The sequence below is a fragment of the Macrotis lagotis genome, chromosome 1 (assembly GCF_037893015.1).
Source record: "Macrotis lagotis isolate mMagLag1 chromosome 1, bilby.v1.9.chrom.fasta, whole genome shotgun sequence".
Taxonomy (NCBI): domain Eukaryota; kingdom Metazoa; phylum Chordata; class Mammalia; order Peramelemorphia; family Peramelidae; genus Macrotis; species Macrotis lagotis.
In genome coordinates, this window is record NC_133658.1 from 248,958,181 (window position 1) to 248,978,889 (window position 20,709).

The 20,709-nt window shown below is 40.5% G+C and overlaps 1 protein-coding gene across 3 annotated transcripts; it reads left to right on the top strand.

Annotated features, from left to right (window-relative positions):
• The first annotated feature begins 6,081 nt into the window (after positions 1–6,081).
• Positions 6,082–20,046, top strand: SLC2A10 (solute carrier family 2 member 10). 3 transcript variants are annotated; one of them, XM_074210159.1, is made up of 6 exons: positions 6,082–6,205; positions 11,528–12,877; positions 16,222–16,344; positions 18,198–18,333; positions 19,057–19,144; positions 19,637–19,721. In XM_074210159.1, exons 1-5 carry the CDS (start codon positions 6,202–6,204, stop codon positions 19,115–19,117), a joined length of 1,674 nt encoding a protein of 557 aa, XP_074066260.1. In that variant the 5' UTR covers positions 6,082–6,201; the 3' UTR covers positions 19,118–19,144; positions 19,637–19,721. The 3 variants fall into 3 exon arrangements, with proteins under 3 accessions (XP_074066260.1, XP_074066258.1, XP_074066259.1); XM_074210157.1 differs by lacking the exon at positions 19,057–19,144 and having other exon boundaries at positions 19,637–20,046; XM_074210158.1 differs by lacking the exon at positions 19,057–19,144 and having other exon boundaries at positions 18,198–18,437; positions 19,637–19,720.
• Positions 20,047–20,709: the final 663 nt, after the last annotated feature.

Sequence of the window (20,709 nt, forward strand, 5' to 3'; positions counted from 1 at the left end):
AAACAGGATAAAGGAGTTATGATCTATATTGATAGAGGGATGTCTCAAATAGTCAAAATAAGTGAAGAAGTAGCTTCATATGATATGGCTCTTGGTCATCAAACAGTAAATGGTAAAAGAGGACTCAGGACTCTGACCTCTCAGTTCAGTGATCTTTTCACTGTATATGCTGTCACCATTTGCTTTTTTTCTTCTGAACTTAATTTTGAAAAATATTACTGCTGCTTTTGTTTTTTTTCTTTGCCTTGATTTCCAAACATTTCTTTCCCTCTTCCCCTAAAGAGAAAGTCAGCCCTTGTAAGAAAAGAATAAAAAAGAGATAGAAAAAAATCAATTCACCAAATCTGACAATATGTGTGAAATTGAGAATAATGTTACATAAATTCTGTCCAGAGACCTGTCATTATGGAACTATATTGAGCCTGTCTTATTTGGAAAACAGGAAGGAAACAATTATTAATTGCTTACTGCATGATGGTCATTGTGCTAAATACTTTTTATAAATATCTCATTCAATCCTCACAATCCTGGAAAGTAGGTAGTGTTATGATTCCTATTTTACAAAGCCAAACTGAAGCAAACAGTCTAAAATTACACAACTGGTTAGTGTCCGAGAACATATTTGAATTCGGGTCTTCATGACTCCAAGCCCATTGCTTCATCAAAGATTTTTTCCAGCTCTGATACTTGGTTTTTCCAAATCCCTTCTATTTATAATTCTAATCTACTCTCCTAGTTCATTTCTCCCTTGAGAACTTGGTCTCTATAAAATGGACTATAGGACCTTCAGCGACAGAGACAATGGCTTCTACTTTTCTCATATCTGATATATCCTCCAGCACAAGACGAGGTTCATTGTAGGTGTTAAAATCACAGTTTACAGCGGGATGGCTAGTTGGTGTAGTGGATAAAGCACTGGCCTTGGAGTCAAGATTACTTGGGTTCAAATCTGATCTCTGATACTTAATAATTACCTAGCCGTGTGGCCTTGGGCAAGCCACTCAACCTCATTTGCCTTGCAAAAAAAAAAAAAAAAGAAATCACAGCTTGCAGATTCAGTTTCTTTATTTAAAATTATTTTTCAATTTTTATAATTTAAAAAAATATTTTCTGAACACTCCTTCAAACTCCCCTAATCAGGGAGTCAACCCTTGTAACAAAGATTTAAAAATAAAATAAAATAAAATAGCTCAAAAAAACCAACCAACATTTCACAACTACAGTCCCCACCTCTGTGAAGAGGAAAGGGATGCTGGTAATTGGTAATTTTTCTTCTTTTTATGTACGAGGAAAAAGCAGTATAGAACCCTCAGTACAGAAGACCTAGTCCAAATTTACTTTGGTGATTTAAACAGGTGATTTGAGTAACTGCTGTTAAAACTAACTGTACTTTGGTCAACTCTAGGTTTAAAATATGAAAGACAAAGGGACTGGGGACTTTTATCTATTGAATGATTTAATAGCTGAATTAAGAGGGGGGTCTTTTCAAAATAAAAATTCATTACCATCTATTTCAATGTTCCAATTACCATCCAATGCCCCTAAATTGGGTTAATGGAATACTGTTGTGAAAAAAAATCACTTTAAAATGAAGATGACTTCAGTTGAAGTCTCAATGGTGCTAAAAAAAAAAATTAGAACCAGGGATCCTCAGTCTTACAATCTTCATTTTCTGGAATTGGATTTGACGACTTTATTTTATCAAAGACTTCAGTTCGTCTAAAGTTAATTGTATTTTTTTTCTCTACAGTCTTTTTCTGTACCATTGATATAGAAATTCTGCACATCTCTTTACTGACTTGTGGAGTTTTTAAGTATAAAAATGCAGAGTAAAGACTATTTTGAAGTATTGGGGTGGGGAAAAGGAGGGTTATCTATTTGGACTGGAATCACAAGGTAATGGCCCCATAAAACTTAACTCTGTGAGGGCAAGAGTTTCTATTTCTATTGATTTTTAAGTCTCTGTAGCTAGCACAGTGCCTTCAAAAAGTTCTTAATTATTGTTGAATTGGACTGGATCTTGTTAGAAAAGTGGGAGTAAATGAAGTGGGTGGGTGGGTGGGAGAGAACAAGGATGCATTGAAAGTTCAAGCACTGTTATAGTTACCTTAGAAAATATATTACTAGGGGTAATTAGTTGGCACAGTGGATAGAGCACTGGCCTTGGAGTCAGGAGTACCTGAGCTCAAATCTGGACTCAGACACAATTACCTGTGTGGCCTCGGCCAAGCCACTTAACCCCATTTGCCTTCCCAGAACCTAAAAAAAAAATCTTCCTACTCAGAAAATAGCAACCAACAAGCATTTATTGAATGCCTATCAGTCAATCAAAACATTTATTGAGCATCTACTACCACTATACTGGGATGTGAGGATTACAAGACAAAAATTAAAACAATCCCAACCCTCTTGAAGCTTTTATTTTATGGAGGAAATCACACACATATACATTAATAAGTGCTTAAGATATAAAAAGTATTTTCAAGGGGGCATTAGTAGCTAGGGAAGATCAGCAAAGGTTCCTAGTAAGAGGCAGTACTTAGTTTGAGAGAAAACTAGGAGTTCTTAGAGGTCCAAGTAAGAAGGAAAGGCATTCCAGGCATACATCACAACCCGTGCAAGAGCACAGAGGCAGGAAGAGGATTTTTGTGCCTTAAGAACAGTAAGTCAGATTGGTTGGATGTGGAACGCATGAAAGTGGAGCAATGTGTGATATTTGGGAGGCTTGACAGAATTGTGAAGAACCCTAAATACAACACAAAGGAATTGATATTTCATCCTAGTTTCATAGAGGAGTTGTTTGATCTTCTTGAGCAAGAAGTAAGGGGAAGATCTGTGCTTTGGGAATTATCACTTCAGTGGCTGTGTGGAAGCTAGATTGGAGAAGGAAAAAGACAAGGCAACCAATTAACTTCATTTTCCTTAGTAATGTGAATTCTTTAAATTTCTTTTTTATTTTGAACTTAGAATAGGTATTTTCATATACACAATAGAATTAAAAAAAAGACTATACATGAAGTTATAAATCTATGTATGGCTTGCTTTTCTTTTTACATATAAATAATATATAATGTAATGTAATAATTAATATATTCAATATGTAACTTTCAAAGAGGTCCCACTTGTTTATGATTCTTTCTGGCTTCCTATGCATTAAATAAATATTTTCTTCTTTCTTTAATGGCTTGGATTCCATAAACTACATGGCAGATGAATCAATAGACATTACCTTGTTCAGTGATCTGCTGATCATTGACTTCAAGTAATATATGATGATACCTGTTTGCCAAAGATTTTAACAGCAGTATGATGGAAGATATTCCACCTGAGGTCCAAACAAAGGAACAATTAGCTTAATGATGGCACAATTCTCAAAATAATTTATTTCCAGATTTGCTCCTCCTAATTGCATCGAACCATCTTAGGAAAGACCATGATAATGAAAAAGTTCAGTCAAACCATCCACACTTGAAAAACAAAATGGTTGGGAAAATGTGAATTGCCTAGATTATGACAGACAGCTAGATGCTACATCCAGCATGTGGAATTAGTCCAACAATATTTGCAACTTGGATAAGTGTTTAGGTGGATAATAAGATGGAATTCAGTAGAAATTAGTTTTCAAGCTGGTTTATGTTTGAAAAATTGCATTTCCTTTCAGTTACTCCAAATTGCTTACTTCTCTAACAGCCCATCCCTTTACTGATATTTTTCTGTTCATCTGAATCATGGAACTCCACTACCTCAGAAGAAATAATCCAAAAGGTGCAGAAAGATCATGCAGAGTAAAAACATCATTTAACATATTAAAGTTATAAATTATAGGATCACAGACCCAGAGTCAAAAGGGACTAAACAAATTGCCCCCCCCTTTTAAACACTTTACAAATAAGGAAATTGAGGTCAAAGTCAAATGAAAAAGCCAAATGTGAATAAGAAGTACTTTAAAGGAAATTTTGAGGAAATGGGTCAGGTAGGTAGTGAGAATGATTGAAAACAAAGAATGATTGAAAACAGAGAATAAAAGTGTCATGGTCTGTGTTGAGGGATGGAGCCCCATCCCCATCAAAGAAAACACAGATGTTACAAATAGTCAAAATAAGTGAAATGGGGATGGTTCACACTAATCATAGATTTATTTAAGAATATAGAATGGTTTTGTCTATCAGAAATGGGCAAGTGAATCTTAGAGCTGAACAGGATTCTAGAATATAAAACATTAGAGCTAAATGGATCTTGAACTATAGAACTTTTAAAATGTCAGAGCTGGAAAGGAATTTTGAAGTAATCTAACTGAAATATCTCATTTTACAGAAAAGAAAGCTGATGCCCAGAGAGGGAGAATGATCTGTCCAAGGTCATACATTGAGTCAGTGGCAGAGACTAAAATGAGGGTTCTTGACTGACAGCTCAATTCTCTCTCTCCATTACACTGTCTGTCATCTTTACTTTTCTTGCTAAACTAGTTTTTGCTTCTCAAAGTGATGCTTGGTGGCAAATTTAATAGAGTGGTGCATCTGGTGTCTTGAAGACCCAAGTTCAAATCCCACCTGGGACACTTAGTAGCCTTGTGACCATGGACAAGTGACTTAAATTCTGCTTCAATTTTCTCAGCTATAAAATGGGGACCATTTTAGCATCCACTCCCTAGGATTGTAGTGAGGATCAAATAAGATCAGATTTGTACTACTGGCATTCACTATGTGCCTGGCACCTAACAGGACCTTAATTAATAGTGCTTGTTTCTTTCCTTTTTATTCCCCCTTTCTATCCATTGGGAAGCTGCAAACTTTAGGCCACCTGAAGAGTTGCAATGAGGATCACATGTTCCCAGATTAATCAGAATGACAAGTAAGGAGTTCAAAATGAGCATCCTTCTTTGTGATTGTCTAATGACTACTTTATGCAATCAGATTTTGAGGTCTTTCGATGCCATTCCTTCATTTTGCAGAAAAAGAAATTGAGGCCCAGAGCAGTGAAGTATCCTTGATAAATGCTTGAGAATCGTTGGATATACTAGGATCCTTCCAGCTTCTAGTTCTGTGAAACCTTCATTTTACAGAGGAAGAAACCGAGCCCCCCCCCCCCCCCCCAAAAAGGAAATAATCTTAAAGCCACAGATCTGGTTACTTGTCAGGACCACAGCCAAATCCCAGGACTCCTCTTTCATTGCATGATGGCTCTGGTATCTTAAAACACCCAAAATAAATTTAGTGATTCTAGAAAAACCATACAAGCCTCAAGAATTATCTACTGGCAAGGAGGTTTTACCATTGGTTGAATGATGGCGTTGGACAAGTGGACATCTCAAGTACCTTTCAAGTCTTCTGATAGAAGGTCCTATGAGCTGGTAAAGGAAGAGCCCGGGTTTCTTTTTCATTCAGGCCCACTTCTGGACGGAGATTTTTGTGCTAAGAGAAGCAATTGGGTCTCGGGCACAAGACCCAACCTTGTTTGGATTTTTGAGTGAAATGTTTTCTTAACCTGTTTTTCTTCCCTAAGGAAAGTGCTCATCCCGCTTTCCAGAGCCCTCAGGGAGCCGGAACATAATGGGTTGGTCGGGATCCAGATTAGCCCGCTCTGCGGGTTGCTGCTGCGGCCCGGCGGCTGGCCAGCCCCGACTCCAGTCTGTGCCCGCAGGCGTTCTGCCCTCGAGTTCGGCCGGCTGGCTGAAAGGAAACGGGTCACTGGATACATACAGAGCGAGAAGTTTCCTTGGAGATCACTTCCATCCAAAACCTTCCGTTTACAGATAGGGAAACTGAGTCTAGAGAGAAGTAGGGACTTGCCCAATGTAATGATGCCAAGTGAGAGCAAAACCTGGATTTGCGGCTACAGCTTCCGAACCAGGATCCTGGACCTTGGCATTCAGTAGCTAGGGCACAGGTCCTCCCTCTCTAGGCCGAGATGCGGAGCCCCGAGGCAGTCCCAGCAGTGTGGGGCCCCGGGATTGGGCTGGCCGGCCAGGGGCGGGCCTCGGTATGCTGCCCCCTCCCTCCGCCCCTCCTTTCAGCCGGCTCGGGGGCCCGGGTTGGGGCGGGGGCTGGCCGACGTGGCGCGGCCGCAGTCCGGCACCGGCCAGGGAGGAGATCCCCGGAAAGTTTGCGGAGCGGCGGCGGAGCCGCCCCGAGGGATGCGCTCCGCTCTCCCTGCCGCCCCTGACCGAGGCGGATCTCCCGGCCCTGCCGAGCCCGGCTAGTCATGGGTAAGTAAGAGGCGGCCCTGGGCCGGGAGGAGCCCCGACCCTCAGCTCAGCTCCCTCCTAGGGCTTCGCTAACCTCGGGGGCACCCTCAGCAGGCCGTGCCCCCAATCTCCCCAACTCTGTGCGCTTCTGGGGCGTCCTCTCCTGGACCCCTGGCCTCCTCTTCGGGCTCCATCCGCTTTCCTCTCTCCCTATTTTCCTCTTCCCCACTTCCCAGCGACTCACTTCCTCCTACGCCCCAACTCCCATCCCGAGCGATGGGACCCGAGTCCACCCAAGTGCTCAGTTTTGTCCCAGTTCTTCTATTACAACTGCCACTACTAATCCACATTTTCGTGGCGCATTAAAGTTCACAAAAGCACCCTTCTCAAAACAACCAGAGAAATAGTCCAGGTATTCCCCCAGTGCTTCACTTAATGTGTGATCTCATGGATGTGAATGGTCCTTTCCAGCCATCTAGCTATGCCTGACCACCCCCCTTACAAGGTTTGTACTCTTGTCCATGCTGTCAACCCAAAATTCCTGGAGTCTACCTCATCTCCTCTCTTTCTTCTCTCTCTCTCTCTCTCTCTCTCTCTCTCTAACCCCCCCCTTTCCCTCTCCACGTCTCCTCCCTCTCCCTCTCCCCTCCCTTCTCTGTCTCTCTCACTTTCCCCCCTCTCCCTCTTTCCCTTTCTCTTCTTGATAACCCATCTGTGTAGATCCATAAATCATTTGAACCTAAGCCTTTTAAATTCCAAATCCCCTTTTTTTGTTTACCGTCAACTATTCCATACTGTCTCACCTCCATTTTAAAGATGCAGAAATGAGCCTCAAAGAGGTGGTATATGACTTCAAAGTACCACTAGTAATATAACTTAGAGCTAAGGTTTGAACTTACATTTCTCCTGTCTCCAAGTTCAAGGTTCTTTCCTTTATCCCACTTTAGGATCATTTTTTTTTAAAAGAGACTGGATCTCCTACACAGTCTGGAAATAGATCTGCCATTTTTGATCCCACTGCAGTTGACCATGGAGCTTTGCCCTGTTCCATTTCTGACCTGAGTTCTTAGGCAGCATGATGGTCCATTCTGCCCATTTTTAAGAGCTCACTGTATTCATGACAGAGTAGTAGATACCAAATAAGCTTTAGTTCTATTGCAGCTAATCTACAGTTCAGAACTCTCAAAATTCTCAAGCTCAAAAGATTTACTGTCCTCAATCTCTCTAGAGCCAAGACTAAAAACTTGGATGCTACATCCAACTTCTCATATTCTAAAAAGTAAATTAAGATTTCAAGAAATTAATTTACTTGCCTGAAGTCTTATAGGTAATAAATAGCAGAATCCTGGATTTGGATTCAGAGAATGTGGAATTTGGGGTAACCAGTGTGGTCAGTCTGGGCCCTGAACCATCCAAAGAGAAGGCTGCCCATACTGTATTCACAGTAATTTTCCACTGTTACTACTTAATAGGTCAGCTTTTCCAATGTCAATCTTTATTCCTTCAGTCCTGCTTCGTCTCTCTGATGTAGAATGATTGACTTGAGTTGGACAGCTAGAGCCATCTTGAATCAAGTCCAGGAGACCTGATTATGAATCTCATCTCAGGTACCTACTAGTTATGTGACTCTGAGGAACTTACCTCTCAGTTTTCTCATATGTAAAATTTAGATATTTGAACCTTTCCCACAGAATTGTTGTGAAGTTCTGATGAGATCATGTTTGTAAAGCAAATTTTGCATACTTAAAATACTATATAGATGATAGCTATCATTATTACAATCATCTCTGTCCATAATGCATGCTTAGGGAGATGTACAATGCTCAAAACTACTGCTGTGCCGGAAAAGAAAAACTCAGGGTATACAGTATGATTCAAACAGGCATTTGATAGCAGCACAGACTCTTCTTTGCATCTGATTGAATAGGTACAATAAGCAGGTATGCCTGTTTTATGGTCATCTCTTTCACCTTCTGATTCTTCCCTTGCTCTCAGTTTTAATTAACATCTCTCTCCTTCAGCACCATCAGACCCAAAGGAAACACACACTTTCTTTCTACCTGGTGGCTGCAGGCAGGTCTTACCACATCACTTAGGCAGAATTCTTGAGAGTTCTAGAAGGTTGTGATATGTCACTCTTGATCTGCCATCTAAGAAATCTTGCCTAAATGAATCCCTCTTTTCCATACCCTTTAATTATATTGCAAAACTAGGTCTTCTGACTATAAGACTCATGCCCTAGTTCCAGTTTTTACTATCCTGGCTCTGGATATCTAATGTGCTTCTCTTCTTCCTACTTCTACCTCACTCCCCGCCCCCCCCCCCCCCCATGCTGCCTAGGTCCTTCAATCTGGATCAAATATTCCCAGTTTCTCAAATTTTCTTTTCTCTCCTCTGCACTTAATACTTATATTTAATACTTAATCTCCTGTGAGGCCATTTTTGCATGTTAGCATTTTGCAGGAACATTTTCTCTGGATTCTGCCTCAGTCAGGCAAGGATCTAGATTCAAGTCTACTTTATTTGGTTGATAGCTTTCTAGTTTTTCAAAATCCATGAGGAGACTACTTGTGTATAGTTTGGGCATGGACCTTTTGGGTCCCCAAAAGTGAGCAAGAAAAGTCTGGTTGAGATAATAGAACTGCCCTGTAGGGTTTTCTGGTTAGACTTTATTGACAATCAACAGTATGTTGACTTTTCTTTCCCTTTGGCCTTGTGAGAATCCAGGAAGTTGCAGATTTTGTACTTTCACTGTAGTCATTCATGAGCTGGAAAAAGAATAAGAAAATGTCAAAACTGGAGGGGGACTTGAAAACATAGAATGTGAGAACCAGAGTACCAGAGCTGGAAGGACCTTGGAACATGGAATGTCAGAACCAGAAAGGACTTTAGTATAAAGAATGTCAGAACTGGAGGGGCCTTAGAACATGAAATGTCAGAACTGGATTTGGATATAGAATGTTTGAGCTGGAATTCAGGTTAATTCAACAACTATCTCAAATGCTTACTAGGTAAAAGAACCTGGGCTGGATGCTAGACATACAAAGACAAAAATAACCTAGCCCTTGCCCTCTAGAGTTTATGTTCTATTGGGGGTGGAGTATAGGAGGTAATTCTAATATGTACACAAATATCAGTAGGGGGAAATTGACTGACTTCCATTGGAAGGGGTGAGCACAGCCTTGAAGGAAGATCATCCTTTTTTTAATTTATATTTTTTCCAACTGCATGTTATAGATTTTTTTCAACATTCATCCACTTGCATTTTTATGTTACACATTTTTCTGTCACCCTCCTTTCCTACCCTCCTTCCATTGTCAGCAAACATTCCGGTAAAAGTTGCACATATATATTTGTGTTTAACATATTTACATATTAGTCATTTTGTTTATGAGGAATTAAGAGTAAGGGAAAAGAAAAAAACCATGAGATAAGAGGGAGAAGTATTAAAAAAAAGTGGGGGTAGCTAGGTGGTGCAGAGCATAGAGCACCAGCCCTAGAGTCAGGAGTACCTGAGTTCAAATCAGACACTTAATTACCTAGTTGTGTGGCCTTGGGCACACTATTGCCTTGCAAAAATAAAAAAGTGAACATAGTATACATTCAGATTTTGTGATTTTGGTGGGGTTTTTTTTCCTCTGGATATGGAAGACATTGGCCATAATGGGAGGAAGGACCATATTTTTGAGAGTCAAGGATGAGGGATTTCAGGCAGAGGTAATTGTGTGAATGCACTGATATAAAAGCTGGTGGAATGAGTTTTGGAAGCAATTGGTGGTTCAATTTGTAGATGTCAGAAAAGGGAGTAGAATAAAATAAGACTGGAAAATGTTGGGGAAACTAGGTGACACAATGCATAGAGCAATAGCCCTGGAGTCAAAAGGACCTGAATTTAAATCTATCTTCAGACACTTCTAACTTTGTGTCCCTGGGCAAGTCACTTAATCCTGATTGCCTCCCACAAAAAAGGAAAAAACATGTTAGAGAGAGAAACAGAGTGAGGTAGGCAGAGGATCATTAAAGGTTTGTGAGCAGGGAAGTTTTACCTAGTTAAGCTTGTCTTTAAAAGATCATTTTGGTGACTCATGTGGGTAAAATAGTTTGGAGAGAGTAGATGTTGGAAGCAGAGAAACCTTTTAGGAGGCTGCTGCAATAATCTTAGTAAGAGGGGATGAGGGCTTGAACTAGGATAATGACTGTATGTATGTGTGTGTGTATGGACATAGAGACACATGCTAGAATTGACAAGTCACCTCAACTGATTGACTGTGGGGAAGGAAGCAAGGAAGAAGGATCAGGGATTTAAATAATATAGCGAAGGGGCAGGCAGTGGATAAAGCACTGGCCCTGAAGTCAAGAAACTCTTAAGTTTAAATCTGGCCTCAGACACAATAATTACCTAGCTGTATGACCTTGGGCAAGTCACTTAACCCCATTACCTTGCCAAAAAAATAATATAGCCAAACCTTGATTAATCAGAACCTTTGGATTCCTAGTATTGGAAAGAAAGTGGCACACTATGAGAAAGAGGAAATTGATAAGAAAATATATGCATTTATTAAAAAAATTCTTAAAGATTTATTAAAATAACAGCAATGTTAATAACTAACATTTATATAGTTCTCTAAGATTTACAAAGCATTTTATGTATGTTATCTCATTTAATCTGGCTTTGATTCAAAAAGTCCATGAGGTAGGGGCCATTATTATCCCCATTTTACAGATAGGGAAACCCATTTTAAGCAAATGGAGGTTGTAACTCCCTAGAGTCACATTTTTTATAAATGTCCAAAGTCAAATTTGAACTTTAAGTCTTCCTGACTCCAGATTCTGACTCTAGTCACTGCCGTTCCTAGCTTTCTAGCTAGGAAAACAAGTTGTGTTCCCCATTTTTTTATTCCAAATCTAACACCCTTACGACCTGCATTACAAGGGATGTCTGAACTCAGTCCATGGTTCCCTTTGCCTCACTGTGACCTTAAGAAAGGCTTTTCTCCTTCTGAACCTTAGTTTCCTTAACTATAAAAATCATAATTAAAATCTCAATGATTTTACCTAGAGTATTTCCATCTTGTGTTAATAGCTTTGGACAATAGTCTCCAGCAGACCCTTTCACATGAAAGACAGGTTTAGTTATGTTAAACATTATTTACTGAGACAGGAAATATCCATTTTAGCAAGATTCTCATTGAATTATTGAATTCAGTTAACTAAGAAATTCTAGTATGCAGAAGCCCCTGTTACATACTCTCAGGGGTTATCCCTAAGAAATGCTACTTCTTTGCCCAGGCCAAGAGAGTTAGATGAGCTCCAGGACTCATCATTTTCTTCTTTACTTTTCAGGACTGCATTCTCCCATCCTTCTGTTGTGTGCCTCTGTCTCCTTGCTGGGAGGACTGACTTTTGGCTATGAGCTGGCCGTCATTTCTGGGGCATTGCTGCAGTTGCAATTAGACTTTGGGCTCAGCTGCTTTGAGCAGGAGATCCTGGTGGGGACCCTGCTCCTGGGGGCTCTCCTAGCCTCTGTAGTTGGAGGTATCCTCATCGACCGGTATGGGAGGAAGAAAGCCATCTTATTTAGCAATCTTATGCTACTCACTGGTAGCCTGAACTTGAGCCTGGCAGGTTCACTGCCATGGCTGGCCGTGGGCCGGGGCACAGTAGGCTTTGCCATCTCTCTGTCTTCCATGGCTTGCTGCATCTATGTCTCAGAACTGGTGGGGCCTCGTCATCGGGGTGTGGTGGTATCCCTGTATGAAGTGGGCGTCACCCTGGGCATCCTGCTGTCCTACGCTCTCAACTATCTGCTTGATGACACTGTGCAGGGCTGGCGACACATGTTTGCCTGGGCAACTGCCCCAGCGCTCATGCAGTCCCTCAGCCTCATGTTCCTCCCACCAAGCCTAGCTTCACCATGTATGGCTGAATTGGAGACCCACAAGGGGCTCATTCCCCTCCGAGGCCCTGAGGAAGCCGAAGATGCCTCTGCTGGTGACAACGAGAAGAAGCGATTTTCTTTCTTCAGCCTATTTAGGGCCAAGGCTAACATGCGGGCCCGGACTGCTGTGGGCCTGGGCCTCGTGCTATTCCAGCAACTCACTGGCCAGCCCAATGTGCTCTGTTATGCTTCCACCATATTTCGTTCTGTGGGTTTTCAAGGCGGCTCTTCAGCCACTCTGGCTTCTGTGGGACTTGGAGGGGTGAAAGTGGTTTCTACATTGGTGGCTATGGCACTGGTGGACCGTGCTGGGAGGAGGGTGCTGCTACTAGCTGGCTGCGCTGTCATGGCCATCTCGGTCAGTGGCATTGGGCTGGTTGGCTTCACTGTGTCTATGGACCCCACCCAGGGCTGCCACATGCCTGCTGGGGCTCTCAACACAACATCTGCCTTCCAGGTAGATCCCAGCCTTCCTCCTCTCCAAGGGGCCAGTGAAAACCAAGGGAGTTCAGGCTATGCCAACCCAAGATTAACTTCTCTGAAGATGAACACATCTGGTCCCAAAGCCAGAGGGACAGTTGCTAATTCCTCAGGGGTTCAAAGAACCCCTGTTACTCCAACTCATGATAGCCTGGCATATGGCACCAGTAACTTGGTTACATACTCCTCGACCAGTGAGCACAGGGTCTTAAACTGGATCTCCCTACTCTGCATGATGGCATTCGTGAGTGCATTTTCTCTCGGATTTGGACCAAGTAAGTACAGATAACTGGACCTGTCCTTAGCAACTCCCAACCTCAAGAAATCTTAAAGACCTATCCCAGTAGTGGTTACTGATTCCAGTCAGAGTAGGTAACCTCTCATCTGTCATTGCAGAAGCACTCCTCGGATTTCCTCCCATCTGGAAATCTCTCCCCAACATCTGCCATTCTGAAATTCCACTAGTTATTTCTTTGCATAAATAAACTATTCTTTGAGAGAGAGAGAGAGAGAGAGAGAGAGAGAGAGAGAGAGAGAGAGAGATAAAAACCCAATCCCTAAGCCTTTTCCTTGGAAGGATTAAAGAAAAGGATTAGAGGAGTGACTTGGAGTCAGGAAACCTGAGTCTGAATCCTAATTCTGTTAGTGTTGTGACCACCATGGGCAAATTTCCTTCTCTGTAAAATGTACATGATACTTATACTATCTCCATAATGACAAATGAGATGATATGTATAAACTACTTTGAAAAAGCTAAAAATGTTAGCTATTGTGCCCATCATCATTATTGTCTTCCCCTAAACTCACAAGGTTGTGAGGAGAGTCTGTAAACTTTAAAGTACAGTAGATATAAAATATTATTGATCAATATTAGTATATAGAAATTAAAGTATTAATCAATTCATAGTATCAGCCACTCCTTACCTCTATAGAATGATTTACCTACAGTGGGTTAGCTTCATATCTTTATGAGTTAGTATAAATATTAGTATATCCACTTCACAGAATTAGAAACTGAGACTGAGAGAATTAAAGCCACTTATGACAGACCTGGGGATTTGAACCCAGGCTCCTAATTCCTGGTCTGTATAGTTCTTTCCACCATTTTGTGAAGTCTCCTAGGAGGACATGGGGGGAAGCATAAAATCCTAAATGTTTATGACAGGAGATGCTTCAAAAGTCACACAAAAGATCATACATTTAAAGCTGGGAGTTATCTTAGAGGTCATTTAGTCCAACCTCTTCATTTTACAAACCTGAAATTTAGACCAAGAGTGATCAAATGGTCTAAGATCACTTGGGTAATAAGTAGCAAAATGGGATTTTTTAAAGTATATTTTTATTTTGAACTTTAAGGGGAAGTTAGGTGGCATAGTGAATAAAGCACTGGCCCTGGAGTCAGGAGGACCTGAGTTCAAAATCAGTCTCAGATACTTAATAATTACCTAGTTGTGTGATACTGGGCAAGTCACTTAATCCCATTGCCTTGCAAAAATAAAAAAAAAATAACTATAGGCATTTATTTCCATATACAGACAAGGAGGATTGGATGTGAAACTATAGACCTCTATTTTGCACTGCTTGCTCTGTTTTTTGAATATATAACAAGTTTAACATCTAGCTTTCAAAACAGTTCTGCTAGCTTTGCTTCTTGTGGTTATCTTCATAGGGGTAGCATTTGAACCCATGTCCTCTGATTCCAATTCTCCCACATTTTCTGCCATTCTATACTACCTTAGTGCTAAGCTAGTTATTAGCATACAGCAAAGCTAGTTTAATCTTGGAGGTAATTGTGTTGCTCAGCAGGGGCACTAGATGTGGCATCAGTAGAGGACTGCCTTCTGATCCCACCTCTGTAACTACTTAACATGTTACCTTGTGCAAATCTCCATTTGGTAAGGTAAGGAGATACCTGATCAGACCATATAGATTTTACTTTATAAAGAACTAGAAAGAGCAATGGAATCAGGAGAACTGGTCTCTGGAAGCCAGAATATAACTCTAACTTGTCATGTCATTTTGGAAAGTCACCCTTCTGAGTCTGAAAGATGACTAGGTTCTAAGGTTCTTTCCAATTTTGACATTGTGTTCTATGTTCTTAATTCTCTTTCCAACTTTAAAATCCTTGTTCTATATTCTAAGAGCCTTTTCGACTTGAGTATACTCTTTTTCTAACTTTAAGACCCTATAGCTCTAACATTTCATGATCTGTGTTCAATTTTTTCTCTTTTTCTTCCTGTGTTCAATTTCTAAAGGCTCTTCAAACTCTAATATTATATATTCTATGTTCATCTCTAGCATTCTCTAGCATTCTATTTTCTATGCTTTCTTTTATAACACTCTTACTAAATGCTGTACATCACAAAGACTTTCATGTTTTGGCTATTTCTCCCCAAACCCTATAGTACAGTCTTGTTTTGTAGATAGGAATGTATAAAGTTGACACAAGCACAGGTCTGTAGATTATTGGAACTGAGAAGGGCTTTAGGCATCATTGAGTCTTTTGTTGTTCAGTTGTTTATCAGCCCTGTCAGGCTCTTCATGTCCCCATTTGGGTTTTTCTTGGCAAAGATCCTGGTGTGGTTTACCATTTCTTTCTCCAGTTCATTTCACAAATGAGGAAACTGAAGCAAACAGAATTAAGTGACTTTCCCAGGGTCACACAGCTAGTATGTGTCTGAGACCAGATTTGAATTCAGGTCTTCCTGACTTTAGGTTTAGTACTCTAGCCACTTATCATTGAGGCTGACCTTATTTTACAAGTAGAGAAAATAATCAATCTTAGGGGGAAAGTGACTTGACTAAGGTCACATAGTGAATGAATGGTAGAATTGAGATGTGGCCCAAACTCCTTTGATACCCAAGTCATTGTTCCATAGCAGTTCTTAGCACACCAACAGGCTAATAGTAGAATTTACTTTATGACAGGGCACTGTGTAGTTTATAAATATTATCTCAATTGATTCTCACAAACCATTTGAGAGGTGAGTACTAATATTATCCTCATTTTATAATTGAGGAAATTGAGGCAAACAGGTCAAGTGACTTATATGCCTGAGACTGGATTTCAAATCAACTTTTCTTGACTCCAGGCTCAATATCCACCATGACATCTAGTTGCCCAAAGAAAGGCTTTGTGATTCAAAATGATGAATTGTAGAATTTGATAAATTAGGAGTGGTAGGGAGGGGGAGATATCTGAAGATATGAGGACCTGTTCTGTGTGCCCCAGATCATCTAGGTAGGCAGCTACTTTACTATCTACAAAAATTGTCACAACATTTTACTCTCTATGTAGAGGTTCCATCTAGCTTCCCCTCATATATAGCTATAGGTTTCTCCTCCCTTTTTTCTCTTGGCCTTAAAGATTGTGCTTCTTGTTGACCTTTGGGGTAGATGTGGTAGTGAATATTCACAAGCTCTGAACTCTGGTTCTAACCCTGATGAGTAAGGCTTTTGCTTTTCCCCAATCCAAGACTATTTTTCTTTGCCACTTGACCCAGGACAGTGAATCCCTGTTCCCACCCCTAGAGTTCCACCATCGATCTTATGTTCTGTTTGGACTTTTAAAGGTGTTTTGACTTGACTTGAATTCTCTTTCATCCCATCTGTTTCCTAGTCACCTGGCTGGTCCTTAGTGAGATCTATCCAGCTGAAATCAGAGGACGGGCATTTGCCTTTTGCAATAGTTTTAACTGGGCTGCCAACTTGCTGATCAGCCTGTCTTTCCTGGATCTGATTGGTGAGTAACTGACCTTAAGTCTGTAGAGGAATGGCAAACATGGGCTGACTGGGGACCCTGGATTTCAGAGGTGGGGGGTATTGTTTGTCACTGATTGACATAGTATGACATGGGGACTGGAAGTAGTGGAATAAAATTGTTCTTTGAAACCATAACTGAAAAATTTCTATATTATATTATTTCAATTTAAGTATTTCAGTTCAAGTCAACAAACATTTATTAATAGGAATTAGGAGACCAGGGTTGTAGGTCTAGCTTTGCATACTTTCCTTCCTCATCTCTACCTTCTAGGAAATTTCTCTGTCCTGACTTCAAGTCCTATATAAAATTCCACCTTCTACCCATAAAGTCCTATATAAAATCTGGAAGCCTTGCCAGAGTCCCCTTAATTCAAGGATTTTTCTTCTGTTGATTATTTCCAATTTCTTTTTTTGCAAATGTGTTTCCCATTAGACTATGGGCTCTTAGGGGGCAGAAACGGTCTCTTTTGCCTTTCTTTTATCTCCAATGCTTAGTTACATAGTACCTAGCACATAATAGTAATTTAATAAATGTTTATTGATTAATCTACTGCAAAAGAATCACTATGTGACCTCAGACAGATCACTCTGAATCATAAAGCTGTACTGGATCTTGGAAATTATCATGATTTTTAATCAGAGAATCTGTGTTCAAATTCTGTCTTGATTACTTAATATTTGTGTGACTTTGGACCAATCCTCAACTATAAAATAAGGGAACTGAACCATATTCCCTTCTAGCTCAAAAGATGTGATTCTTTAATACCCTGGTCTAAATCTAAACCTTGATACCCTCAACACCGTTTTACATAGGATGAAACTGAGGCTCAGAGTACTTAAGTGGGTTTTCTAAGATTATAGAACAACATGGTATGAGAAAAGGAGCACTGAATTTAAAAGTCAGAATACCTTTGTTAAAATCCAAATTCTGTGACCTTGGACAAGCTGAGTAACTTCTCAGAGCCTCATGTAAAATGATGGGGTTGAACTAGATTATTCCCAGGTCCCTTCTAGTTCTACATGCAGTCATCCTAAGTAACAAAGCTGGAGCTTGAACCTAGGTTCCCTGCTTCTTAATCCTAGTACATTTCCTTATATTTAAATACAACTGACTCCCCCAATAAAATGAAAGTTCATTGTGAATAGGAATTGTTTCATATTTTGTGTTTATATTCCCAATTATTACCCAATACTTGGAATATATTAAGTAATTATAAATGCTTGTTGACTGATTTTTGTTGTTTAGTTATTTTCTGTCATGTCTGACTCTTCACAATCCCATTTAGGACTCTCTTGGCAAAGGTACTGGAATAGTTTGCATTTTCTTTTCTGGGTAATTTTGCAGATGAGGAAACTGATGCCAACAGGTTAAGTGACTTGTTCATGGTCACATCTTTCTGACAATAGGCCCATCCCCCTGACCACTGGTCATTTAGCTGCCCTCTTGTTGATTGATAGGTAGATGTATATTATTCTTTGTCTTTGAAGGCCTTGGTTTCCTCTTCTAATGGGGTGAAGGGTTTAATAGAGCCAGAGCAGCAAAGGTCCTCAGAAGTCATCTAGTCCAACCCCCTCATTTTATAGGTGAGGACCAGGGGGAGTTAAGTGACTTCCTTAAGATCACAAAGATTTGAACCCAGGATCTCTTTCTATAGAACTAAGACTTTTTCCTACTTTATCACACTGTCTCCTCAAGAGAACTGACCTTAGTAAACTCTGGAAACTTTCCTCCTGTAAGAGCCAGATAAGTGTGCCTTACCTAGAGAACCTTAACTTTTACTTGTGACCTGTGACCACAAACCATTGCACATATTGTCCCCTTTATCCCTTTAGGAGCAATCGGCTTGTCCTGGACCTTCCTGCTGTATGGGTTAATGGCTGTGATTGGCCTGGGTTTTATTTATTTATTTGTCCCTGAAACCAAAGGCCAGTCCCTGGCAGAGATAGACCAGCAGTTCCAGAGAAGACGGTACGTGCCACCAACAGGTCAGGGCCAGAGGCTTAAAATCTCTACAAACTGCCCACCTGCAACTGTGATGGAGCAAATAAAGCCCTGATAAACAGGATTGTATGGTCTGTATTCTGCCTTTCCCCCATACTGCCCTCCTTTCCTTCAGTACTACCTCCATATACCATCATTCACACTTCTAGGACCAAGCTCAAATAGCCTCCTGGTTTTCTCATGCACTTGTGACATTTTTGGGGGAGCCCAGTTCCCAAGAATCATAAAACTGCAAAATCCTGACATGACAAGATTTGAGTTGAAAGGGACCTTAGGGGTCCTGTTGCCTACTTCCCACATCTTACAGGCATCTCCCCTGAAGCATTCTTTTTATTATTATTTTTTTTTTAGATTTTGCAAGGTAATGGGGTTAAGTGGCTTGCCCAAGGCCACACGGCTAGGTAATTATTAAGTGTCTAAGGTCGGATTTGAACCCAGGTACTTCTGACTCCAAGGCTGGTACTCTATCCACTGCGCCACTAGCCACCCCAAGCATTCTTAATGGATGATCACCTAGCATCTTCCAGAACATGACCATCACTGCACAGCTCATTCATCAGGAGCTAGTCTTTTCCATACTTCTAACTATTCAATTCTCTCCAAGCCTTCTCTTCTCCTAACTAAATATCCTTAGCTCTTTTATCTTACCCTCATAACATGGCTTTGACTTCCCCTTCCCATCCTGCCTAGGACAAAGGAGAGAGGAAAACCTAGGGAAGAGGATATGATGGTTGTAAGTGGTGGGAGATGATACCCAGGAACCAAGGAGGCATTCTGGGTAAGCCAACCTAGCTAGGTGGTCAGAATGTGGGAACCCAAGAGATAAAGTTGAAGGGGTGGTTGCAGCAAACTTGGGTGCAGTGATTGTATTCAGATGACACAGTCTTCTTTAGCCTAAAAAGGCTGTATGATTTTTAACAGACTAGGAGTGTTGTTATTCAAGTGAGGAGATACAACATAAAACCAATCCCTCTAGACATGGCTGTGTTCCCAGGACTCACCTCACATAAGGCCCACTTTGGATTTTGAAGACCAAAATGGCAGTTCTGTATGAAAACTAAATTCCTATAGAATCCATAGTTCCCATGGTCCAAGTGCTCCTTAGAGAAGACTCATGCTCAATAGCCTCTATTGATAATCAACTTGATCTAGCACCCTCTAGGTAGGGCTACAAATCCGATCCAAGGCTCCCCTCTTCCTTTTCCTGTCTCTATCCTAAAACCACCTTATACACTTCCGTTATTATCTCATCATACTCCTTATCTAACAGGTTTTCTCCTGGGAAACTGATCAGCCATCATTTGGGACAAGGACCCAGCTTAGCCTGGGCTCAATACAGCCCAGTCAATACTTCTACTGCCTCCTGAGATACTCCAGCTTCGTGGAAAGAAGGACATCTGTAGTCACTGAACATTTTTGTCTTTCTCTGATAAGAAATCATTGTGTCCTACAGTGGAGGGTCTCAAACTCAACTTGAGGTCATCTTAGTACCTTCATGTGTTAGGAAGAGGAAAGCCCTCTTCTCAAGCACCGTCAGGAAATCTTGGACCTTTGATCTCAGCTTTGGACTGACTGGTGGCATGGAACCAGACTCAATTGATACACTGTGCCTTAGTTTCTTCTTTTGGACTTCTAAAATAGGGTGTTTAATATGTAAAATACAATAAATAAAACCTCAACTTATAGAGTATTTCAATTTTCAAAACTCTTTATTGTCTTTCTCATTTTGGTTTGATTATCATCAGTTTGGTATGATTAGAGTATTGAATTGAGAAGGAATCAGGAAGACCTGAGTTCAAATCCTGCCTTAGATACTATCTAGCTATGCATACTTTAGGCAACATATTTAACTTCTGTTTGCTTTAGTTCCCTCATCATGGGGATAATAATACAATCTACTTCTCAGGGTTTTGATATAATGAGATATTTGTAAACCACTATATAAATATTAGTCATTATTATTATTATATGTTATTGTTACTCTAACACCTTATGTTTGGCTATATTATTTTTTTGGCAAGGCAATGGGATTAAGTGATTTTCCCAAGGTCATACAGCTAGGTAACATAGTTCCAATCCTACATGAATTACTAACTAGTTGCATCTCCTTGGACAAATCAACTACCATTTCTAAGTCTCGGTTTTCTCACTTGTAAAATGAGGGAGTTGGACTAGATAATATCCAGTGTTCCCTTCTGGTTCTACATTCTATGAATATATGAACTTCTTTGTCTTTTTTTCCCCATGCTTTAGTTGTTTTGGGTTTTGGTTTTGATTTAATTTTTAAATAATGAAGGCAGCATTTCCCAGGAACTCCTTCCTCCCAACTTCCAAAAAAACAAA